Source organism: Callorhinus ursinus, unplaced genomic scaffold, assembly GCF_003265705.2.
Source record: "Callorhinus ursinus isolate GAN/ISIS: 27379988/994484 unplaced genomic scaffold, GSC_fseal_2.0 scaffold14, whole genome shotgun sequence".
NCBI lineage: Eukaryota > Metazoa > Chordata > Mammalia > Carnivora > Otariidae > Callorhinus > Callorhinus ursinus.
This window is the reverse complement of record NW_027397076.1, coordinates 28,289,078-28,316,266: the sequence shown is the minus strand read 5'-3', so window position 1 is coordinate 28,316,266 and position 27,189 is coordinate 28,289,078. Positions and strand designations below refer to the sequence as shown.

The following is a 27,189-nucleotide window of genomic DNA, read 5'->3' as shown; positions in this document are numbered from 1 at the left end:
ATAATGGATTATTTTTAAACTTCAGAAAAATGGGAAGAAAGGATTAAAGGAAAAAGACAGCTCCTGTTTTCTGTTTTGAACCTGTGAATGTATTACTGTTTGTAAAACTCTTTTTCCTTCTCTTTAGGTTTTGCCGGTAGCAAAGAACCTCTGTGGCTGCTGGATAATATTGCAGTTCAGCCTTAAAAGAAGCATCCGTTTTCCTGATCCTCTGGCTTCCCTCCCGATGACTGATTTTGTGTTTGGTTCCCTCTTCAGGATCTGTGAATGCACGGAGGCTGAGGCAGAGATAATTCTGCAGCTGAAGAGTGAGCTCAGAGAAAAGGAATTAAAATTAACAGATATTCGACTGGAAGCCCTCAGCTCTGCTCATCATCTTGACCAGATCCGGGAAGCTATGAACCGGATGCAGGTCAGTGCTGACGCACCTTCCAAGAGCAAAGAGGAGAGATGAAAAATACTATTTCGTTGCCACTCTTGGTTATTATAAAAACAAATCTACCTTTTAAACCCACTGTGGAAGCACACTCTGTTTATTCAATATTTGCACCTCATTTTCTAACTTTGAACGGAGAGTTTTGTCACAGCCAGGCTTGGAAGTGAGAGTACTGACTGGCCGGTCACACTCAAGGGCCATTCAAGACACCCGTACCAGTGATTGGATTCACTTGAGAGCTGAGTTTGTCGAGAAACTACTACAAGCCTCGTGCCTTCACTTTCCCATGATTTATCTTTGTGTTGGCTTTTCTCCCTTCTTTTGAAATCTGACTTTCAATTGCCTATACCTATTTTTTAGTGAGGAAAAAAAAGTAATGAGGAAACTACAGAAATTTAACACAAGCTTTCTAAATATGAAAGTAAAAGTGATGTAGAATGCCATCTGTAAAAGTAAAGCTTTTGTATTTTGGGGAAGCATCTGAAGGCTAATTTCAGAAACAGTCTGTGCTCAGACTGATTTTTCGTTTTATTATTGTAAACCTGTAATCCCTGGGTACCGCAGAGGACTGAAACAAGAAAAGCTCATTGCTGAGCAGATTTATCTGCTACTGTGTATATTCACCAAAAGGTCTTTGTGGTTTTTATGAGCCTAGTGCCCTCATTTGGAAGGAACAGAAACTTTTTCAGATGTTAGCTGGGGTTTTGAAGTAATTTTAAATCATCGTATTTATATTGTTTCTGTTTGACTCTGGTTTTCAACTTTTCATGAGTTCAGAGTATTACAAATGGCATTATTTACCTGTAGGATTTTAACAGTATGTTTAAAATGAGAAATTTTGGGATGCCTGGGTGGCTCAGTCAGTTAAGCGTCTGCCTTCAACTCAGGTCATGATCTCAGAGTCCTGGGATCGAGTCCTGCATCCAGCTCCTTGCTCAGTGGGGAGCCTGCTTCTCCCTCTGCCTGCCTCTTCCCCTGCTTGTGCTCTCTCTCTCTCTCTCTGTGTCAAATAAATAAATAAAATCTTTTAAAACAATAAAATGAGAAATTTCATGAACGCTTTAAATATTATTATTCTTGATTTAAATGGGACCAAGTCCTGGAAGACTCCTCAAATATATGGTATATTCAAAAAATACCTAAACAAATTCTAATGGTTAGTGCATCTATATTTGTGAATACATGAATATACATATATAAGAAAGAGAGTAAGTTAACTTCCCTTCTGTGGAAGGAAATCCTGTTTTCATAGTTTATATTTGTTCACTTAACATATCACCACATGCTTTAATAAACCAAATCATCAACGCTGATAAAAGCATTGGTACCATTTTCTCGCTCAAACTAGCTGGATTTTTTTTTTTCTCATGTTTCCCATCCTCACAACAGAATGAAATAGAAATACTGAAGGCAGAAAATGACCGGTTGAAGGCAGAAACTGGTAACACGGCTAAGCCTGCTCGTCCACCGTCAGAATCCTCAAGTAGCACATCCTCCTCATCTCCACGGCAGTCGTTAGGACTTTCCCTAAACAATCTGAACATCACAGAGTCTGTTACCTCAGGTAATTTTGGGCACACACCTGCCTGAATCAAACCATGACTGTGGCTTAGCGGGGGGGGGGGGGGGACTGGGATTTAGGGAATGTCACCCACCACTGTTCTCACCTTATCCCTCTTAGTTCTCGGGAATAGCCCCGTTCTTCTTTTAAAAATTTCTTCTCTGTTGTTATAACTTTAAAAGAACGTTCTCTGTGGAAGAGTGGGACTTAAGAGATCATGGTTTTCATGTCATTTAAAAAAATTACTTGTGCTTGAGAAGTACCTCCTTAATGATCACAAACACAATAAGGAAGTAATGTTCTCAGTGGTGCGCATTAGTACTTATGAGTATAATACTAGTAATCCCATGCAATTTTATAGTATTTTAAGGATACAAAGCCCATTTACGAGTGTATCAGGACCTCTCCGTAAATTTGATCAGATGATCTTGCATGATGTTGTCCAGAGAGAACATAATGCTACTATGTCACCCAGGGCACAGTTCTATTAAATTTCCAACAAATGAAAAGAACTTACTGGATTCTGTTACTGTGTTCAGGGGTAGTAATGATGGGACAGGGGTACAGTCTTATTTCATTGCAAGTAGAATCATCTGACATAATGTTGTCTTAGTATGTGATAAACTCTTCAGTTATAAAGTGTAACTGCTCCTATGGCAGTGAATCATTTTATGTATAGAAGATTTAGTTCAGGAGAGATTTACATGAAGATCTGTGGTAATTGCAAAGCATAGCCACCAGATGACGCTTGGAAACCAATGATATACATGTTCCTGGGTAACTGTAGATTCCATTATACAACTATACAGTTCTTCCCGGCTTGCCTTAAATTGCACTAAAATAGAGAAGAAGAAAATGAAGAAGAGAAACAGAGACCCAGCATGCTGTTACTGATTAAATTATTAATAAATCACATCTCTTCTAGAAAGTCAGAATTTTAATAATTCTACTGCTATATCTGCCCTTCATAATGTAAAATGAATGGCTCAAATGTATAACTTGGCTTTCTTCTTAGAAAAGACAAGTGAGAACTAAAAGGCAAGTAGGAACTCCCTGAAATTCAGGAAAACACTGTAACATTTGACAGGTATTGGGGAAAGGAAATGAATTCTGAGAAGAAGCATCAAATAAAACGAATATTAGTAGCCAAGAAGAAACAGAGATGTCATGATATAATGAACTTACAAATCATACAGTAAATTAGAGCTATGGGACGACGATAGTAACTTGAATGTGTAAATTGTAAGGTGTTATCACCCAAATTCTTCAAAAGATGCTAAAAAAGAAAAAACAAAACCTTTAAATGTACAGATTCTGGGAGCCCTGAGCAATTCCTATATGTTGGCTTGTTAGTGATGGGGCTTGTTGGTGATGAACCTAATGGAGAAGTGAAGCAGGGTCCACAGCCAAAGGCAGTCAGTAACTTTCTTGTCCTGGGTTGACTCCTAAGGAAAATCATGGGCTTGTACCTTACAGGATGGTGTCATGACAGGATTTCACTGCTTGTTACATGATTTTATCTCATGGAAATATAATAAGGCTTAAGGAGGCATAGTTAGTACTAAAGATAGTTTAGAAATAGAAGCCAAATAAAAATGAAACTAAAATTCATGTCCAGGAAGGACTAAAATTCATAAAGATAAAGATAAATTAAATAAATCAAGTATAGTTTCTGTGTTCATCAGACTGAAAATACTGATGTCCATGATTCAGAATTTGGGGCAAATTTTGGGGGGAGGGGGTTTCAAAAATGGTACTTTTTATTACTCATTATTTATTTGTAGTTCAATATTATTTTATTTCCCTAATTATTTCTCATTAGTGATAATTATATCTGAACTAACAAAACATTAAATCACATGAGTAGGATACTGTTTTCACTGCCTTCACTCTTATTTACTGGGTTCAAAATTAGAAATCAGAAGTGCCTTTACATGGGGGCTTTTTAGCAAAAGAACTTTCTAGGGTTCATGATTAATTTTTTTTTAAAAAGGTGACAAGTAGGCAGGAGTGTGGATAATTGACAAATGTTTGGTTCCTGAAATATAACTGCATATTCCATATATCCAGTAAAGACAGAAGTTTGAAAAGCCTTCATTTTTTTGGTCAGAATTTCACTTGATTGTAACCAGAATGGCAGATCTTTTTATTCTTCCTTCAAAATACTGACGGAGGACCATGACTTATTTTTTGTAAAGAACAAAAACAAAAACAACCCCCCAAAAAAACCTGAAAAAACACACATACACAGAAAACCTCAAATTTGCTGTTTTTCATTTTTTTCTTGGAGTTGTTTCTTCAGGTGATCATCTTATCAATATATTGGGAACAGGGGGAGACACAGAGTGAGTTGTGATGTGCTCCTCCCCTCACTGTGAAGAGAACGAGTTACAATAAACACATGGAGAAAGGGAATAATGGTTAGAACAGCTGACCTTATTAGACACTGAGGATAAAGTGCTGTAAAAGCATTATCTCTGTTGGTCTCAGTAGCCCTATGAAGTAGGTGTTGTTTGAGCCCCATTTCACAGATGAGGAGACCAAGATTGAGGAAAGAGACGATAATAATTTGTTCAAGATCACGTGACTAGTAGGAGGCAGAGCTATGAATCCAGTGCCTGACCTTTTCAGTCCTATATTCATTTTGCTTTAAGTAACCACATATGAGAAGTTGAGGGAGACATTCATTCATTTATTGGTAAATATTTACTTCACTGCTGTCGGGAGAAATTCCATATTTTAAGCACAGTTTTAAAAGTAAGCTTTTAAAGTAAGCTTTTACGTGCTCTTTAGCACGTAACTGAATTTCTTTTGTCCACAGAGCACCATATTCATATTAAACATGGCTCTATAATAAAATTATTGTCAAAGGAAAACATATATGTGGGATAGTTGACATTAATAATTATCCAAATTGGACATTAATCTCATATAATATATTTTGAAAATTAATCTTTAATTCCATTTAAAGGCTGATGCTTTGAAGGTTAGCTAGCTTTATCATGCTTCTGTAAGTCTTAGCTGATTACTAGAAATACTATTTTGGTTTTAAAACTATAAGCATATAGGGTATAGGAGAGTGATAATTAATGTGCTTCTGTAGGGAAGTATAATGCTATGGTTAAAATCCAATAACAGTACCTAATAATTATAGATATAAGGTAAGGAGTAATATAGCTGGATATATGCCAAATGCTTGAAAATAATATCACTTGACCGCCAATCTCAGCACCTTAGCTTTCATAAATTACATGGGTATTGAGCTTGGATATTTTAGATTGGATAGAAAAATCAAATTGCTTTTCTGTTTGTCACCGTTACAATGGTAACTGAATATTACTCAGGTATTCCTCAGACCTGGGTATGATAGAAAAAGAAACCCCTTATTTCCTCATCTGAAGACAATGGCCCAGCATGTGGGTGAAGATCTTTGGAGGCAGAAATAAATTCTTAGACTGAACCTTCAGTCCATCCACACTAATTCATCTTCTTGAAAGCTGAGATTTTTCAAACGAGTTAGGCTAGAATGGGAAAAAAAAAGGCCAAATATTCCCACTGAAAGCTATAAAACTAAGAGGAAGAAAACAATGAAAATAAACAATTCCAGGGCGCCTGGGTGGCTCAGTTGGTTAAGCCACTGCCTTCGGCTCAGGTCATGATCCTGGAGTCCCGGGATCGAGTCCCGCATCGGGCTCCCTGCTCGGCGGGGAGTCTGCTTCTCCCTCTGGCCCTCTCCCCTCTCATGTGCTCTCTCTCTCTCTCATTCTTTCTCTCAAATAAAAAAAAAAAAAAAAAAAACAATTCCAAGCTAATGTGACCCTATTGTGGGATGTGCGTGCGTGTGTGTGTGTGTGTGTGTGTGTGTGCGCGCGCACGCACATGTGTGCATGTGTGTTTATTTCTTTGAAAATTTGGTAGATGTTTTGCTAGATGATGCTGGTGCTGGTGATGCAACTGGACACAAAGATGGCCGCAGTGTGAAAATTATCGTCTCCATAAGCAAGGGCTATGGCCGAGCAAAGGTATGTTCTTAATCTTAAATTCTTTATTACTAAAGCATGAGCATGACCATGAATCAAATGTATTTTAAATTTGAATATTTTTCCTGATAGATATACTATCAGCAGTATGTGTCTTGTCATTGGCCTAATATGTTATAAAAACATGAAAGTTAGGGACTCAAAAAAAAATGGCACCATCATATAAGTAGAAATGTGGCTCGGTACATCACGTTCATTCACTGGTGACAATACTGGTTGTCATTCTCATTTCTATAACTTCAAAAAAGAAACATTGCTTTCTTTGACATCAACATCTTGTCTAACATTCTTTCGGTGTCACCTATAAAATACAGGTGATATTTATGATGTGTAGTAACATGTTACCGAGCTGTCAATATAGGAGGAGACTATAAGCTATATGAATATTCTAGATGCTGGAAAGATATATTTACTGAACTTAGTATGACAATTCCATTGATGCTACTTGTATGTATCATTTTTAAGCAAAGTCTAAGCTGATAAGGAAAATATTTTAACTTTTCTGGAACCAAATATTGCTATCAAATCGTGACTCAAGTCCTTTTTCAAAACTAAAAATATTATTTCAAGCTGAATTTGTAGTTGAGTGGCCAAGAATACAAATTTGTAAGTCTCTGAATTTTTTTCCTACCAAACAGAAAAACAAAAACTCCTTTGGAATTTTAAAACAGTTGAAGTAGTGAAGTTTGAAAAGTAAGATGGCACTTGTGAATTTTTACACTGAGCAAATATTCGAAGAATTCCAGTGCCATAAACTTTCCGCTTGAACAGCAGATTTATGCCTGGTTTTCCCAAGTGAGTCTTCATGCAAAAGACTGTAATAGTCTCAGTGAAGCTTAAACTATTTCTAATTTAAAAGCAGCTACTTACAAAGCATGGTGTGAGCATTCATTTTGACTGGGTTACAATAATACTGGAAAACAAGTTTTCTTTTTTTTTAATAATTCTTCAAAAGCAATGTTTTTGAATATCCAAAGTAGTTGTCTTAGTCTTCTTGGGCAGCCATAACAAAATACTATAGATTGGGTGGCTCAAACATCAAAAATGTATTTTATCACCATTGTCAAGCCCAAGATCAAGGTACTGGCCTATTTGGTTCCTAGGGAGGAGTCTCTCATTATATTGCAGATAGCCACCTTCTTGATATGTCTTCACATGTCCTTTCCAAAGTGTGTGTACTTGGAGAGAGAGAGAGAGAGAGAGATGAATATCTATCTCCCTTCCCCTGCTTATGAGTCACTAATCCCATCATGAGAGCCCCATTCTACTGACCTAATCAGATTTCCTCCTAAAGGCTCCATTTCTAAAAATCATCACATCGAGGGTTATGGCTCTAACATATGGATTTTGGGGAGACATAAACATTCAGTCCATAAGAGTACTAAAAAAAATCACAATGGTTTGCTGTGAATTTCTTAACTTTTTCTAGAAAAGGTATTGGCTTCTAACTTGGATTATATCTAAATGATGATAATAATCATTTACCCTTATAGAGGTGAGTGTTACAGAGGAAAAAATCAAGGCTCTGAGGTGGCTAAGTGTCTTACCTAAAGTCACATTTTTTTTAAAATTAAGTGATAGAGAGTCTGTGTTGTAGAATCCATATCTCCTAATATCTGACTCAGTTATTATTCTAACACCTCTTAAGGATGAATGCAGTTGGCGACCAGAATCAGGATTGTAACGTATCAACTAGCTAATTATATCTACTGCATCATGATCACTATTTTACATAACCATTTCCAGTCATTGTAGAAGAGGCTCCACTTAAACTATAAATCTTGAATTGTTTCTTTGTCCAATATATGTAGAAAGTACTCAAACTCCCATCCTACAAAAGGATAATAATAAATTTGGGACCATTCTTTGTATTGAAAAGGGATTCTTTGCTTGATACAATGAGTCTTGTAGGATTCCCTGACATGTTTTTTCAGTGAATTTTCTGATAAATTCAAAATGGGAACTGTTTTGTAAATATGTGCATGCCATGCTACTGTGGATAACACATTTTTAAAAGATGGATTAGACTTTAGGGGTGCCTGGGTGGTACAGCTGGTTATGAGTCCCTCTTGGTTTCAGCTCAGTTTGTGATCTCAGGGTCGTGAGATCCAGCCCCACTTCGGGCTCTGCGCTCAGTGGGGAATCTGCTTGAGATTCTCCCTCTGCCCCTCCCCCTCAAGCGCTCTCTCTCTCTCTCTCTCTGCCTCTCTAAAATAGATAAAATAAATCTTACAAAAAGACAGATTAGATTTTAGATATAATCTAAATTAACAAATGAGAAAACTGATTTTTAGACTTAACAAAGAGAGGATCAAAAATGAGTAAGATGAAGTTCTAGGGCTCTTATGAAATAGTTCTCTTCCATCTCTGTCACCATTTCCCTTCTACCAAGCTGCTTCTCTTCCAGAATGCACCCATTGCACTGAAGCAAAAGACGATTTTCCCTCCTACCAAACAGGTCATGAGTCAGTTTTCCGTACCATTCCACTTCATCTCATCTCTTTCTTTCTTGTTGTTACTTTATTTATTTGTTTAGTTTGTTGGGATATGTTTTATTTTATATAATATACCATATGTGTCTGTTACAATAAAACCCACAGGCTTAATAAACATTTTAGTCTTAATTATGAGTATATTAATATGTTTTAGTAGAAAATATAGTGATAAAACAAGACATATAATTAGGTTTTATCGTGTTTTATTTTATTCTTATTTAGGATCAGAAGTCTCAGGCATATTTGATAGGATCCATTGGCGTTAGTGGAAAAACCAAGTGGGATGTCTTAGATGGTGTAATTAGACGTCTCTTTAAGGTAAATTGTGTAAGATATCCTGATATTTTTGAATATGTTTTATTTTAGAAGCTTTCCTTAGCTTTAATAATGTAGACATATCTGCTTTTCCTCGCCCCCATTTCAAGCTTTCTCTCTTTTTGCTGTGTGATATTAATAATTCTTTTATAACCCATTTCAAAATTCGTGACGGCTAGCTTCATATCCCCATGAGTTTTGTATTTGTTATAAATGAGTTGAATCTCTGTTTTGACTTCCTTTTTGTATGTATCATTTTAGGAATATGTGTTCCGAATTGATACATCCACTAGCCTTGGTCTGAGCTCTGACTGCATTGCTAGCTACTGTATAGGAGATTTAATTAGATCCCATAGCCTAGAAGTGCCTGAACTGCTGCCTTGTGGATACCTTGTTGGAGATAATAACATCATTACTGTGAACCTGAAAGGTAAAAACAAAAACGAAAAGAAAAACACAACTGTATTTTTTTAACCAACATTTTCTTTCTTTTTTTTTTCTTTCTTTCTTTCTTTCTTTCTTTCTTTCTTTCTTTCTTTCTTTCTTTTCTTCCTTCCTTCCTTCCTTCCCTCTTCCTTTCCTTTCCTTTCCTTTCCTTTCCTTTCCTTTCCTTTCCTTTCCTTTCCTTTCCTTCCTTCCTTCCTTCCTTCCTTCCTTCCTTTCTCTCTTTCTTTCTAGTTTCATTTCAAATTTTCATATTTGAAAATATGTTATGAAAAAAATGTTAACTACATTGATAGTTTTAGTATGAAATGGGACATATTTATTTTAAAACACTAAAATCATAGTAAAAACACTAAAATTCAAGTAAATGAAATTCTTTGACTTCTGGGATGTGAAACTTGGAATGTAATTTTGAAGATTCTCCAAGACTCAAGAAAAGGAATGTGATTTAGGGAATTTCAAATTCCTAGATTTATTCCATTATTATCTTTCATTTAGGGAGGACTCAAAGAATTCCTTGCCTATCCCAAAGTAATATATTCATCACTGTATCTTTGATTTTAAAATATGTGTACCCAATAAATACCCACTGGGGATAGAGAATAGATGTTAAGAATTGGGGCTAAGAAATTCTGTTTGCTTTGGATGATGTGATTAATTATAGGCAAATGGAATATCTAAAGCATACTTGTCTCCATAATTCTTTGTTCATATATGTTAAAGAGTCAGAGCACATCTATAAAAACTGGATTAATAGAGGAATTTGCCAACATTTGATTTTGTGATTAAGGTGCTTGGGTTAGTAAAAGGAGATACTGTTGCTTTGCTTCTTAATGCCTTGCCAAATATCACAATTCATATTCTTCAAAAGCTTAAGTGGTTGTATAGCTGGGGTTTGTAATGAGACATAGAAGAGAATGAAGAGCAGAAAAAGGGAAGAACACACATACATTTTAATATTTACATTTATTCTTAACAAAACTGCCACCTTCAAAGGGAATGAAGATACTATAATAGAATTTAATGTAATTCTTCCATTTCTCTCTGGAAACATAAGTGGGAAGCCTAAAGTAGACAGTGGAGGGAAGCCTGAACAAGAGGAAAGAGCTTACTTTCATTTGGATGTTCACTCTGCCTTATTACTAATGCTTTTTGTCTTAAAATGGCAACACGTGGTTGTGAGCTAGAAATATCAAGGAAAGCATTTTACCAGGCCTACATTCCTATGACTAATAAAACTCTTTTGTCAGTTAACGCTATATTTTAAATTCCGGCTTCTGTAGAACAATAAGGCATGCTGTTCCCTTTGTTTCTTCCTTCAGGGGTAGAAGAAAACAGTTTGGACAGTTTTGTTTTTGATACACTGATTCCTAAACCAATTACCCAAAGGTACTTTAACTTGTTGATGGAGCATCACAGAATTATACTCTCAGGACCTAGTGGTACTGGAAAGACCTATTTAGCAAATAAACTTGCTGAATATGTAATAACCAAATCTGGGAGGAAAAAAACAGAGGATGCAATTGCCACTTTTAATGTGGACCACAAGTCAAGTAAGGTAAGTCACAAATTCCTCAGAGAATTGTTGCTATTTATCCATAAGGGTTTTAAGCAGTTAAGCTATAAGATTATGTGAAACCCATTCTGAACATGGAAACATACCATCTCTTTGACTAAAACTAAAATCTGGTGGATGACTCAACTCTGTTTCATGAATTTAAGCAAGACTACTTATTCAGTAACGTTCAGTTATAAGGTACTTGGCAAGCATTGGGAATATACAGAGGAAAATGACAGTCTCTGTTGTCTCATTTCTCTTAGACAACCATTTGGGAAGTGTTGGAGTAGAAAAAGATACAAGCAGAGTTCTGTAGAAGCAAGAGGGGAAAATAGAACTCTTCCTGGAAGAATTAGAGCTTTATAACAAGTCAATACTTGACCTGGGTCTTAATAAATACGTGGGAATTAACTGGGGTGTTACAGCAATGGGGATGTGGGTATGATTAGAATTGTCAAGGCAGAAGTTCTGGGAGTAGCAATTTGCTTACATTTTATTTCTATAGGATTTCTGCTTAGGCATCTTAGGAAATTGAACCATATTTCATTTTGCCATCAGCTAAGGTCTAATGTACCATAATAATCAGCTTGAACACTGTCAGCTATTAATTAGGCATGAGGGGGCTATAAAACCTAGCCAGTACTTTCATATATTATAAGTAAAACAACGAACCCTAAAAAGAAAATAGTTAATGTCTAACATATTCCTAACACTAGAATATTTTTGCCTATAAGTACTCATTACATTCTCAATCAGTTCAACCTAAGCTTCTCTTAGGAAACTGCATCTGGGGGCACCTGAGTGGTTCAGTTGGTTAAGTGGCTGCCTTCAGCTCAGGTCCTGATCCCAGGATCCTGGGATGGAGCCCCACATCAGGCTCCCCCCTCAGTGGGGAGCCTGCTTCTCCCTGTTCCTCTGCCTGCCGCTCTGCCTACTTGTGTTCCTTCTCTCTCTCTCTGTCAAATAAATAAATAAAATCTTTAAAATCTTTTTTTTTTTAAAGGAAACTGTTATGGGCAATATCTTGATGGAATCCATATGACACTGGGTCACGTTATTTTTCCAAAGATAACCTGGTTAGATGATCTAAACTGACCCAGCCTCTCAGAAACTTCAGGCCTACAAATTTTCAGAAATAAATGCAAGTTACAAAATTTGGATTGGATTCTTGAAATAAACTAGACATACATTTTAGTGAACAAAACATTTCTTAATGTTATGAACAACAATATGCCAAAAAAACTGAACAACCTAAGAGAAATGGAAAAGTGTTTAGAAACATACAACTTACCATGACTGAATCAGGAAGAAATAGAAAATCTGAATAGACCAATTACTAGTAAGGAGATTGAATCAGGAATCAAAAATCTCCCAAAGAAGAAAAGCTCAGGACCAGATAGCTTCACTGATGAATTTTGTCAAACATTTAAAGAAGAATTAACACCAATCCTTCTCAAACTCTTCCAAAAATTTGAAGATGAGGGGACACTCCAAAACTCATGAGGCCAGCATCATCCTGATACCAAGACTAGAAAATGATACCACTAGAAAAGAAAACTATAGGCAATATCCCCAATGAGTGTAGATGTAAAAGTTTTCAATAAAAATACAGCAAACCAAATTCAGCAGCATATTAAAAGAATCATTCACCATGATAAAGTGGGATGTATCCCTAGGATACAAAGATAGTTCAACATACAGAAATTACTCAATGTGACACGGCATATTAATAGAATGAAAACAAATCATATGGTCATCTCAATAGATGCAGAGACAGCATTTATGAAGTACATCATTCATGATAAAAACTAAAACAAATTAGGTGTAGATGGAACACATCTTAACAAAGGCCATATATGATAAGCCCACAGCTAACATCAGAGTCAGTAGTAAAAGGTTGGTAGCTTTTCCTTTAAGATCAGGAACAAGACAAAGATGCTGACTCTCATCACTTCTATTCAACGTAGTACTGGAAGTCCTAGCTAGAACAATCAGGCGAAGAAGATGAAGGAAGAAGAGAAGGAGGAAAGGGAGGGGGGAGTGGGAGGGGGAGAAGAAAAGTTATCAGAATTGGAAAGGAAGAAGTAAAACTGTCTCTATATGCAGATTTTATATATAGGAAATCCTAAAGACTCTACCAAAAAACTGTTAGATCTAATTAACAAATTTAGTAAAGTTTCAGGATATAAAATTAATATACAGAAATCTGTTATGTTTCTATACACTAACAATGGATTTTCTGAAAAAGAAATAAAGAAGTTGATCTCATTTATAATAGTATCAAAAATAATAAAATACTTAGAAATAAATTTAACTAAAGAGATAAATGATCTCTACACTGAGAACTACAATACATTGATGAAAGAAATTGAAGAAGACACAAATAAATGGATAGGCATCTCATGTCCATGGGTTGGAAGAATTAATATTATTAAAATGTCAATACTACCAAAAGCTATATATAGATTCAGTGCAATCCCTATCAAGATTCCAATGACATTTCTTATAGAAGTAAAACAAAAAACAAAAAACAAAAACCCACTCATAAAATATATATGGAACCCGAAAGACTCTGAATAGCCAAAGAAATCCTGAGAAAGAGGAACAAAGCAGGAAACATCACACTTCCTAATTTCAACTATACTATATAGTCATCAAAATAGTATGGTACTGGCATGACAACAGACACGTAGAATTGGCAGGCACAATGAAACAGAATCAAAAGCCTGGTATTAAACCCAAGCCTGTACCATCAACTAATATTGGACAAGGGAGCCAAGAATACTCAGTGGATTCTCTTCAATAAATGATGCTGGGATAATTGGATATTCACATGCAAAAGAATAAAACTGTACACATATTTACATTACTCAAAAAAATTAACTTGCAGTGGATTAAAGACTTAAATATAAGACCTGAAACCATGAAACTCCAAGAAGAAAACATAGAAATAAAGCCCCTTGACATGGGTCTTGGTAATGATTTTTTGGATATGACACCTAAAGTACAAACAACAAAATAAAAAATAAACAAGTGGGAATACATCAAACTAAAAACTTCTGCACAGCAAAAGAAACCATCAACAAAGTGAAAAGACAACCTATAGAATAGGAGAAAATATTTATAAGAACATATATATATCTGTGAAGGAGTTAATGTCAAAAATATAGGAAAAACTCATACCACTCAATAGCAAGAAAAGATATGACCCAATTAGAAAATGGACAAGGGACCTGAATAGACATTCTCCAAAGAAGATATATAAAAGGTCAACAGACACATGAAAAGATGCTCAACATCACTAGTCATTAGGGAAATGCAAAATAAAACCACAATGAGATATCACCTCATGCCTGTTAGAAAGGCCATCATCAAAAAAACAGGAGATAACAAATGCTGGTATGGATGTAGAGAAACGGGGACCCTTGTACACTGTTGGTGGGATTGCTAATGGATATAGCCACTATGGAAAACAGTGTGAAGGATCCTCAAAAAATTAAAAATAGTACTGCCATATGATCCAGCAGTTCCACTTATGGGAATGTATCCAAAGGAAATGAAAAAACTACCTCAAAAAAAAAAAAATGTTTGCCCCCCCCCCACCACACGTTCATAGAAGCATTATTTACAATAGCTAAGACATGGAAACAACTTAAGTGTCCCTGGATGGATGAATGGATAAAGAAATTGGGGTATATATACACATACACATATACATATATATGTATATGTATACACACAATGGAATATTATTCAGCCATAAAAAAATGAGGATATCTTACCATTTGCTACAAAATGGATAGACTTTAAAGGCATTATGCTAAGTGAAATAAGTCAGAGAAAGACAAATACTGTATGATCTCACTTATATATGGAATCTCAAAAAAAAAAAATTACCTGAGGCAGAGGTAGGGGGGACAGGAATTATAAGAAAATGGTGAAAAGGTATAAACTTCCAGTTACAGGATAAATAAGTCTTGGGATATAATATATAACATGATGACCATAACTAACACTGCTGTATGATGTATAGAAATGTTAAGGGAGTAAATTCTAAGAGTTCCCATCACAAGAAAATGTCCTTTTTTCTTCTTTCTCTTCTTTTTTTGTTGGGTCTATCTGAGAAGTTGGATGTTAGCTGAACCTATTGTGGTAATCATTTCACAATATGTGTAAATCAAATCATCATGCTCTTCACCTTAAATTTATGCAGTGATGTATGTCAATTATTTCTCAATAAAAAATGTTCTTAATGGAGTAGTTTATTAAATCCCTATCACTGACCAACTGTGGGATCTAAGGCAAACTGCTGAATTTCCTTTGCCTTGGTTTTCCCAGCTGTAATATTGGAAAAGTAGTAGGGGCATGGTAAGATCTAAGCGTGTGTGTGTGTGTGTGTGTGTGTGTGTGTGTGTGTGAGAGAGAGAGAGAGAGAGGGTGAGGGGGAGAGAGATACATATAATTAATGTATAATGTATTTCAATAAAGATTTCTTTCACAAATACCCATATAGATACCACCCCCCAAAATTTGATCAAAACTGTCTTATATGTCGTTTTCAAGGAGAACAATGATGTACATAAAACATGCTGGGATCTCTTAAATTTAAATAAATATAGCACATGAATTCCAAATATTCTTTGGAACTCAGCACCATTCAAATTTTTGTTGAACCACCCATTCTCATTTCAATGAAATAGAGACATGTAACCTGAGGCCAAATATTCAACTATTCTCTAAGCAGAAGTACCTAGAGCATAGTCGTTTGTTTGCTTCAGCCTACATGTTTAATGCCTCCTGTGAATTCTAGGTCTCCTCAGAATGTTATTTAAAAAGCGTTTTTACCACCATTCTTTTTCTTCTCAGCCAGAATGATGAAAGGATTATGTCCCTTAGCCGTCGTCAGTGTGTTCTTTGGATTTCCCCCAATGTCGGTATGACTTTAGAGGTGACTTCCTTATGAAAAAAAAAAACAAGTGGTTGGTAAAAGGAGAAGAATAGATTTGTTACAGGAAACCATGTCATTTTGACAAAGTTGTGAATCACTTAAAATCAAGTTTTGAATCAAGTAGAGTAATTTGGGCTTCATTAGGATTTAGTTTAACATGGTATAATAGGAGTTGGTTAATTTACACTAACAAAATTTGCACTTATAAAATTACTTACACTTATAAAATTTGCCTCACCCCCAAATCTACTGTTATATTTAGGTTCTTTTTCTGTCAGTTAAAAAACTGTTTAGTGTTTGGAGATGCTCTTAATCAATAATATTATACAAATCTTTTAAAAAAAGATTGTGACCAAACATTTCCAACACTCTTATTTTCTTCTTTTCCTGAATAAAATCACTTGTGTCGTTAACAGGTTAGCTTAGTGATTGTTATTACAAAAATAATGAAAAACAAAGCATTGCCAAGAGCGTTGGAACAGAATTAATGATCCTAGGAAGAAGTAATAGGAAAAATCCCTGGACAAATCATGTGGTGTTTGGCACCACGAAAACACAAAATCCAACTAACAAACGTTTATTGTTTCTTTCTAAGATATGAATGAACTGTCAGTGATGCTGGATACAGTAGTTGCTAGAGAATTTAGCCACTTCTTGCCAAATTGTCAGAGAATCCACAGTGGTTTTGGTTGTTTGCTTTGCTTTGCTTTGCTTTCCCTTTATGTGTGGCGCGAGGTGAGGGGGAGGTAAGTGAGAATGGTATAAAGGAATGGGGATGAGTAGTTGAGATTGTCTGAGGGACAGATGCTCGCAGTGTAGCTTTACTAAAGTGTGAGTGAGGCATGAAGTGATAAACCCCATCCCTGGAAAAGGAAGCCATGTAATGGTGGACGTGCATTATGCTAGGCCGTATTTAGCACCAAAGAGACAAAGCCAAAAAGCACTTACTGATTCAAAAAAAGAAACAAAAAACAAAAACAAAAAAAAACGAACAATAAAACCATCAAATGAAAAAAAAATCTTTGGTACCTCTGCATTTTACATTCTGTCCCTCTTCCTGCTCCTCAAGCTGCCGGCTGGAATAGTTTGATCAAGAGCAGCACACACACACAATTGCACTTTGTGACATTTGATATAGCGGGCCCAGAAGGCTGCAGATGGATTCAGTAAATAATATGTGGCCAGCTGAAAACACTTGGAATGTTAGGTAGGAAAAGATCAGAAAATTGGTCTTGGCAGACTCATTTTTGTTGTGTCTAGAGTCAAAGCCAGAGAAGGCAGTGATCAACAGCTTTTATAGAACTGCCGAGTTCTCTGTATATTTTCCGAGTATGGGATTCATCTCATTATCAGTGTCCATCTGGTAGATGTACCTGTTTTCTTTTGCCTAATTAGATCTTGGACATGAAACTTTTAATGCTAATGCCTCAGTACTTCAATCTAAGATTTAACCCCAATGAAGCGACAATGGGGATTATAAAGTGATTTCAAAGGGGTCTGAGGAAAACTCTTAAGTTGTATGCCAAAATTAGTTGTGTATGCCTATGTCCACTTGCAACTGGTCCATAGCTTTCATAAGATTCCCAAAGAGGTCTACTACCTTTCTCAAGATGAGAGAGAATCATCATAGAATCGAATGGCCCTACTTTTCCAAAATCACTCAGTGATGTCTTAATTACCAAATTCAATGTCCTTTGCTTCTTTTCTCTGTCTCTCTCTCTGTTTCTTTTATTGCTTATGTATAGAAAATCACTATAGGTAACCTTCTCTTTCTAGAAATTCCTCTAATTTTCATGATTATCGTTCTCTGTTTCCTTCTTACCCTCCAGCAACCTTCTTCTCAGTCTCATCCACTGACGGTTTTTCCTTCACCTACTGGTAAATGAAAATATGATGCAACATTCTGTTCTCTCCCACTTCTGTTCTCACCTGGATGACTCCCCTGGTTTCAATTTATATTGACTCCAATTGGACGCTGTAAGCCATGCCCACTCTTCTGAATAGTAGGCCTTTCCCTTAGCATACACATGTCTCTATTAGCATACTAAGTACACATGTTTAGAAAACCCAGTTTCAACTCTGAAAAAATACCAAATCCATCTTCTTCCATCCATCTCTGCTACTGCCACCCTCCCACCGAAATTAATACTATCACTTGGATGACCATAACTGTTTTCTAACTGCTTGATTCACAACTTCTGTTAAATCTTCCTTCTCTCTCTTTCTGATTTATCATGGAAAATAGAGTATCCTTTCATTATTAAAGTCTGACTGCATTAAATCCTGCAACATTTTTCCATTGCTTTCTGTACTAAGTCAAAATCTTCCCACACCTCTACCATCGCTATTGAGTCCGATAGTGTCTCTTGGCTTTAACAGTTTTGTTATTCTCTTGACGGTTTCTCTTCCTCCTCTACAATATACTTACCAAACTTTGAAATCATGATTCTGACTATATTACTCAGAACCCCAGACAGAACATTCAGTATTTGTTGCCAACGGGAAAAGTCCAGTAACCTTTCAAATCATTCCAGGTTGCAAACTCTTCTTTCCAACTTACTTAACATTTATATTCACAAAAGATATACTATCAGTTTCTTTCCTACCACATTTTTTGTATTTATGCCTTTGATTATTCTTTTCCCTCTATTTGGAAAGCTCTTCTTCCATTTTTAAGCATCAAAACATTACCTAATCCTAAAAATAAAAGGTTATTAGCAAATAATACTACCACCAGAAAATCTTTCCCAGCAGTACAAGTAAGGTTTACACACTCTGAACAAAATCTTTGGTGTATGCTTTTTTGATACATTATTTTTTTAAAGATTTTATTTATTTGTCAGAGAGAGAGAGAGAGAGAGCGCGCACGCCAGAGGGGCAGAGGGAGAGGGAGAAGCAGGCTCCCCACTGAGCAAGGAGCCCGATGCGGGACTCGATCCCAGGACCCTGGGATAAGCTGAAGGCAGACACTTAACCCACTGAGCCACCCAGGAAACCCACATACATTGTTTTTTTATTGTGAATTACAGTTTGGTTTTTTTACACACGCACATGCGTGCACACACACACACTCATGTAACCCACTATTCTGGGCAATAAGCTTCTTGAATGCTTTTTCCATTTCTAATTAATCATTATTTCCTTCATATTTATGTTTCATTTGATAAATTGCTCTTTCCCTACTGAAAAAAAAAACAAGTAGATGGTTCACATTTGTTTATATAGAAAGATCCAAATTTTTCTGCATGGATTCAAAGTCTATTTTCTTTTTCGTAGCAACCACCACTACCATGTACAATTTCTTTTGTAACAACGGAGCACTTATTATTTCCCCAAACGCATCACACACTCATACCTTCCAGCTTCCACTCTTTATTATTTGTACTTCAATAGTTTGTCCCCAAGTACCCTGTTCTCTGAACAAGTCTGGATGAGGGGCCTCTCTTAAGTTTCCCTAACGTGTTTTGTGCATTTCACTTACCACACTGTTTTTGTGATTTACTTGTTGACCTCTCCTTATCAACTCTAAATTCCTGGAATGGAGAAATAATCTCTGAATCCTTAGTGCCAAGAGTACCTGGAACATAATAAGTGCTTGCTAAGGTGTTTTGAAAGGATAAATAACTGCATAATTATCATTTGGAATTCTCATTATTCAGAATTCATCTCAAATTCCACCTCGCTATATGTCCATCAGGATCCCCCAGTTCGAAGTAATCTTTCTTCTTCCTAAAGACCACGGCTCTCTTTTAACCTCTCTCATGGGATATTTTACATTGCATTTTGTACATTTATTAGTTATGTATGTACCTATCACCCTCCCAAGCTCCAGCGTTTCCTTTTCTAGAAAGCTTTCCTTGATATCTACCACCTAGGCAAAATCCCCTCCCCGACCTCTCATAGCTCCTAATATACTATGACATTGTATTCAAATGATTTATCATATTTAAATTTTAGTACTTAATGTGACCATCTTAAAGCCTACAAGGGAAGACTTTTTAACCCCTATGCCCAGAAAAGTACTTGATTCAGTTCATAATTCATGTTAAACTTACTAACTTGAACGATGATCCATTATTTTTGTACACCTCAGGGGATTGTCTAGAGTGTTGAACATAGAAGATAGGCAGTCAATGTTTTATGAATGAGTGAATGACAATATGGGTAGATTATTGATATAAATTCCATTTTTGTCTTTTAAGATAAATGAAATTCTCCAGACTATTCATTATTTTAAACGTATTTTTCTGTATTCTCTGATGTAGGCTATATTTATTCAATGTGATTGGCTCAATGTAAGATATACTGTGCATTAGTTTTCTAATAAATTTTATATTTAAACTTAAATGAATATATTACTAAATACCTCAAAACCCTGGCCCGATCCTTTTCTGCCTTTAGTTCTAAAAGTAGTATTACAGATGAAGAGGAGGCCTCTAGGGTGAGTGGTTCATGTATTCACCTGGCTGCTAGAAATTGGAATCATGGAATTGTTTTTTTAACCCTGAGGAAGATTTACAAATTGAAAATGTCATTGTAAATATGCAAATATTATGGAAATGCTCTTACTGATTAGGATAATTTTAAGAATCCTAATTATGTGTCTGGCCTACCCATCTGTGAGAGCAGTCAGTCAGTGAACTGGTTATCATATTTAGATTAAAAGCTATTAGAAAGGAATAATACCTGTAGAAAAAAACCAAGAAGCTCAAGAAATGCTAAATGCTAATGTCAAGTGACCCAGGGAAATATAACAAATTTTATATTTGTTTAAAATCACAGAAGTTGCATACAAATTATAAATAATAACCATACTTCTGTCCAGGTCCTGGGGCTGTGGTTTCATGCACCCTATTGAAATGAATTGGAATTAAAACATTTAAAGTATTAGTGGAAACTTAGGTGTGCCATTTTGGACTTATCATAAGGTTTGCTAAAATCCACTTTTATCATTGTAATACTAAAAGCAAGAATCAAGTCTCAGTATTTGTGATTCATTGTAAGAGCTCATATCCAGAACTCACTCCCCCCACTCTCCTTTTTTTTTGCTTTTTTTAAGGGGAGACAACAACTGAGAAACATGCTTTTGTTTTCACAATTTTATATTTGCTGCAGCTCTTCTGTACTGATTTTTCTCTTTGCTCTTTTCTTTAAAAAATATATCCTCTCAGCATTATATTTTTTGCTTTGTTTTATATCATTGGAATGACCTATGGGTTTTAATCAAAGATACCGAAATGGCAAAGTGTGCTGTTCCTAAACTATGAATTGCTTGCCATTGGTATAAATTTATCATTGATGTATTTGTTTTCTTTATTTTTTTCAAGGAGTTGCAACAGTATCTAGCTAACCTGGCTGAACAGTGCAGTGCTGATAATAATGGTGTAGAACTCCCTGTTGTAATAATCCTTGATAATCTTCATCATGTGGGCTCTTTGAGTGATATCTTCAATGGTTTTCTCAACTGTAAATACAACAAATGGTATGCTTATGAAATATTTTGAGTGATAAAATATGAAAAAATGATCAAATTTGTTTCTTATGTCTTTATACCTTTTAAAACCAATGGTGGATGCCATTAATTTGAGAAGCTTTCATTAATATTATAACATATTTCCAAAAAAACCCCTGTGCATTTCTTGAAACATCTATTTAGTCATTCAACAATTATTTCCCAGGTAACTTAATGAAACATGATTTACTTGATGGTGTTAGCTTCTACAGATATGCAGAAGGTCTGGGAGACCAATGTCAATGACAGAATGTTTGGATCAAGGAAATTAAGAAGAGCTCTGGTTTCATTTTTACTGCATATCAAAGTTTAAATTCACCCTTCCTATAAAGATAAATGTAATGCATTCAGATATATCTCCATTAATGAGTCTAATTTTTAACTGTTTACAATGAAAGTAAAGCTTGAAGTAGGGTATAAAAAAATCTGAAAACTCACTAAAGATTCACTATAGTATGGCCTCTAAAGGAAGGACCTATAAGAGCAACCTAAGTATTAGTTTTAATGGTACAATATCCCAAATAATCTGTGCTAGAGATTTTTTAAATGTTAAAAGTGGATCATCATAAAATCAGCATTGAAACAAAACTACAAATTTTCTCATGTCATTAAGAAACTTTAAAATATCTATGAAATAAGAAAAGAGGAAAAATTAATGAATTTTATTATAATCATAAGATTCATAAGATGTTAGAATGAGATTGGATAATCCTGTGATTATTCTATCTAGCCTTTTTATTTTATAGATAAGTAAACTCAGGCTTAGAAAGGTAAAATGATTCTCCTAGGATGCTAGAGCTGAAATTAGAGCCCCAAATCCAAATTTCCAGCTCAAGGATCTTTGTCATTTTTCAACCTAACATTACAAAATTACCCTTTTAAAGCCTAATGTTAAAATGGAATAATCCATATTTACCTACATTGTTTTTAAGGCAATTTTAATAGACTAATCTCTATTACCTTCAGCACATCTACATATTTTATTTTATTTTCCAGTCCATATATTATTGGAACAATGAATCAGGGAGTTTCTTCATCACCAAATCTAGAGCTGCATCACAATTTCAGGTAAAGATAAATTGAATGTTTTGTTTTGTTTGTTTGTATTGTCTCTTTCTGTTTGCTTTTGGTTAGTGTTTTTCCATTTGTACATTGACATATCCTGCCAGTAGTGACCTGTAGTGTGAAAATAATTCTCACTTCTTCTGACACTCTTTCTCAAGCAGACATTTTGTGATCCTCAACCTGTAATCAGAAGTGTTTCTTTAAAAAAAAAGAAAAGAAAAAAGGAAGGAAAGGAAAGAAATGTTTGTCCTGCTCACTGTGTCACCAGCTAAAGTAGAGCACTTTTCTTCAAAGTGTGAGGAATGTGAAGAGAGTTCCTATTTCAGGATTTGTGATTCTCCTACAGAAGAGTACTCAGCATGTAGACTCCCACTCATTTCTGACGCACATGAGCTTCACTTTAGCTTAAAAAGAAAAGTTAGTTATATTGTATACCTTGAATGCTAATAGATCTCCTAACCCCTTTGATCATTAAAAGGAGCCACCAATTGACATGGGAATATTCTTCATTTATATTGGAAAGAGAATACTGTGGACTTAAAACTTAATTTATTTAAAGATTTCTGGTTTTGTTTTGTTACGTATGGTTTTGTCTTTTGGTAGGTGGGTGCTATGCGCGAACCACACAGAACCAGTGAAAGGCTTTTTAGGCAGATATCTTCGAAGGAAACTGATAGAGATAGAGATTGAAAGGAACATACGCAATAATGACTTAGTCAAAATTATAGATTGGATTCCTAAGACATGGCATCATCTCAACAGTTTTTTGGAAACACACAGTTCTTCTGATGTTACCATTGGTGAGTTCCAAAACTGCACTATGCTATTTTCCAGGACCTAAGGGTATGTGGTAACGATGACCAGATTGGATGGTAGAAAATAACAAGTAAAGTTCATTTTCTTTCAGGCTCCCAAAGATTTGAGTTTTCTTTTTTCCTTCTGAAAGTCTGCCTTCTTCTAGGCTTTACATGTCTGATTAGATTCATTTTGCCTGACTATTATGGTTTACCGAGATTTGACTGAAATCACGTGAGTTTAATATAGATACATATTTAAAGATCAGATAACCATTTGAAATAACTTATATCTGTTTAAAGTCTCTTTTTATGCTAAAAACAAATGTGAGCCAGTGGCTCACATCAAATATAGTCATGAGAGAAGATTTTAGTTAGAAATAATTTAGGTGTTTTATGGATAACAGAGGTGTTTCATACTTTTCCTTAAGGCAAATCTGAATTACTTCTCTTTAGTTGGCATAAAGATGTTTATTTTTCTAATCCTTCTTAAATTGCATGTATAGAAGTCTCTTTCCCATTGTGATGGATTATAAAGATGTACTCACCAAAGATACAAGGTAAATGAAAAAGAAGAATTTTCCAATTGAGATCAGAAGACCAAGGCTGAGTGCCACTCTGCAAATAATAACATATTTTATATTTGGCAGTTTAGTTCAGCATGGTTTCATCATCTATAAAATGGGGCAGGTTGACTGGATTATGACCTTTAAGGTTTCTCTTAACTCTAATATGTTATGTTCAAGATTAAGATTTTAGGGTAAAAGGAAGGAGAGTTCAGGAGATTGAGTCTTCATTAAAACATACTTTGATAATAGTCAAACTGGTCAAGATTGTAATTGTTTAAGAATCCTGCAAGACATATTATTAATTCCCCCAAAATGATGTCTTGAGTATTTGTGTGTTTAGGTTGTTACATGTAACGGTTCTCAAAATGGTTTGCTTCTTCTTAGGCCCCCGACTTTTCCTTCCTTGTCCTATGGATGTAGAAGGTTCTAGAGTGTGGTTCATGGATCTCTGGAACTATTCTTTGGTACCTTACATTCTGGAGGCAGTGAGAGAAGGTCTTCAGGTATAGTACTCAATTTTCTTTACTGTTTAAAAACAAGCAAAATCATCCTTTAAAGCAAAAAACATTCTTCTCTCTGGGTATTTATACAGAAAACTGAAGGCATGAACTATATAAATATACTAATAAAGTTTTAAAAATCAACTAGTATGCAACACTTTATTTATTTGTATATTCTGTTCTGAAAATAAATATACAGAAGAAGGAGAAAACCTTTACTCCAACAACTACCCATTTAAGGCCAAACTAACTTATTGCCATGGGTAATAGCAGTCAGTTGATAGCCAGTTAATTAGACAGTTCTATATCTTATAAGACAGACATGTTAACATGGGCCTTGATCATTTATTCTCTTATCGTATAGTTTGCAACAAGTAGTTTTTGCTTACGGGTTCCCTGTTTTTAGTATGTTTCATTGTTTGAAGCCGTTTAACATCACTTGCAAGATCCTTTACTATTTTGAGGGAATGCTCTAAATTCTAAGGCAGTTGACTTTTTAAGATCTATGGCAGGTTGGTTTAGCAGCATCTCTGCTGTTCCTCTCATCTACCTTATGTCATGAGGGCCTATGCTGTCTCTTCTATGTACTCTTAATGAAAAAGTCAAAATACATCATTAATAAGAAAATTTTGTTTCTTCAACAAAATATACTATCTCCTTAAATTGGATTTGAGATTTCATGAAATTGTAGAATTGTAAAACTCAAGGTTGAATCTTTAAGATTTTTACTGCTTAATCATCCAACTTACTGTAAAAGAAAAAGAATCTAATCTTTTCAACAACTCGGCCAAAGTTTAGGAAGTTTTTGCTTAGGCATCTCTATCTCTGATTATCACAGCTGCTACTAGGATTAAGATATAGTTCTTGCTTTTCACATTTTGTCATCTGCAATACTGTGTTAAGTACTTTACCCTTTAAAAAGACACTGGTTATTGATACTCCCTCCTTTCCCTTCCTTTGACCAGTACACTCTCCTCACCTAGTAGAACAGAAGGGCAGTATTTAGAACCATCATGATGGTTCTGGTGAACATGATGAATAAATATTAGGTGGATGCGCTGAGGATGTTCAGAGATACTGATCCTAGAACATGCTGTCCACTGGTTTTATTCCAGATTTAAGTAATACGATTTCATATTTGATGGGTATGAGCCAATCTAGCCCCAGTTGTTGTTTGGGTCCAACAAAATATAAATATACCAAAGGTTTTTATTTTTTAAGTATAACATCTCACTTTTCTGGGTTCCTCTGAAACTGTTATGCTAAGATGTGAGCTGAGTCTCTCAATTTCAATCATTTTATACAAAAAAATTTGTGTGAAAATTTATAATATGCTAGAAGTCATAATTTTTAAAACTAATATTTAAATGAAGGTTGTCTTCATACAGTTTCAGTATTAATAAGCTGTCATCCAAGTCTTTATATATAAAATCCTCTTTATTTCATATGTGTTCGCTAATACAGATAAAGAAAAAGAAGATTTTACAAACTCAAAAACAGTAATACCTAACAATGCTTAACTTCCTTAAGTCTCATTTTTTAAAACTGCATCAGTTCTTTTTTAAAATACTTAAATCAATATTATTTATAAAACACTATCCTGAGAATTATAATTTAGGTGAAAGTATAACCATTAGAGTAATACCAGTTTCCCAGACTAAAACTGAGAGGTATTTCAAAATTATTTTTGAAGAAGGATAAAAATGTCTCGTTTCTCGCTGTGGTTCTAGAAGTTTAGTAGTAGGTTAGTGTAAATGCTGAGTCAACCATGATGTAGGGAGTAAGGGGGGAAATCCAGCACACAGGAGAGATAAGAAAGGAAAACCCTCTGGTGGGTAGACAGTTCTCATTGCTACTGAAGGATGTGCTCAGCCAGAAGTCCATTGGCAGATGATATTCCTGGGATGGTCCATAGATGTTTTCTGTAAGAAAAGGAAGAAAAGGAATCATGTGTGTTATGAACCATTCCTTTGGATCTACTGGTAACAAAGAACCTTGAATTGGAGCAAGAGATGAAAAAAAAAAAGCCTGATTGCAAAGATGAAAATCTGAGTTGAGAGGAATAGAAAAATCTCTTTTCAAATGAATGCTTTGATGAGGAACCATGTAGGGAATGCTCTCTGTCAGATGTTCTAGTTGGAAAAAAACACTGGCGACACAATGGATTCTGAGTTTTATTCTGGTGATTCTACCTTTACTGAAAAGTCAACAATCAATTTATAGTATTCTAAATATTTAAATATTTAATAGTTTATTATTTTATACTATTTTAATATTTAAATCTTTCCAATTATTTTTCTATAATATCTATTTTACACTGAAATTTCAAATTGGACCTATTTAGCATTTGGTCACCTCCAATCTTGCTGTCCTTGATGATTCTTTAAAAGGCTGGCATCAGTTGATTCTAGACCTTCATATTCTTTTTGTAACATTGACATTCCAAGAATTACACATTTTCCTTCAATTAGCTTAAGTTGTATAGCAAGCAATGTCTTATAAGCTATATAAAGTAGGTTTTTAACTGAGAGAAAACTTTTGCTCCAAAACAAGATAGCCATAAAAAAAAAAAAAAAATCTAGTGATTGCTACTCCTGCCATTATCTCCCAAGGAATACACAGATACCAGGACCTGGCCTTCTGGCTTGCTTTCTCTCTCTCTCTCTCTCTCTCTCTCTCTCTTTCTCTCTTTTTCTCTTTCTCTTTTACTCAAGGCAAGGCTGACACAACCTCATACAGTTCCTCCAGGAGAAACCCAAAAGATAACTCCAAGGCAATCCATATGCCTTTTGTGGTGTCAGTATCCACCATTTTGCTTTTGTCTCTGAACCACAACAAGCCAACAAGCCATGTAGAACACCTCACAGTGTGCTATCTGAGACCAAATAGGCACCTGGGAACCAGGATTGCAAGAGGGAAGGAGGAGCAGGTCAAGGCAGGACAGAAGTATAT

At 35.2% G+C, this 27,189-nt stretch overlaps 1 protein-coding gene across 4 annotated transcripts in view; it reads left to right on the top strand.

Annotated features, from left to right (window-relative positions):
• The window catches only part of NAV3 (neuron navigator 3), a 350,025-nt gene that overhangs the window by 314,178 nt on the left and 8,658 nt on the right, over positions 1-27,189 (top strand). For all 4 annotated transcript variants that reach the window (XM_073900615.1, XM_073900614.1, XM_025881299.2 and 1 more), the window contains 10 exons: positions 259-412; positions 1,826-2,000; positions 5,916-6,019; positions 8,755-8,850; positions 9,109-9,277; positions 10,614-10,849; positions 21,125-21,279; positions 22,306-22,377; positions 22,978-23,174; positions 24,122-24,240. In XM_073900615.1, the coding sequence (XP_073756716.1) occupies positions 259-412; positions 1,826-2,000; positions 5,916-6,019; positions 8,755-8,850; positions 9,109-9,277; positions 10,614-10,849; positions 21,125-21,279; positions 22,306-22,377; positions 22,978-23,174; positions 24,122-24,240 (1,477 nt within the window). The remainder of the gene's footprint in view (positions 1-258; positions 413-1,825; positions 2,001-5,915; positions 6,020-8,754; positions 8,851-9,108; positions 9,278-10,613; positions 10,850-21,124; positions 21,280-22,305; positions 22,378-22,977; positions 23,175-24,121; positions 24,241-27,189) is intronic.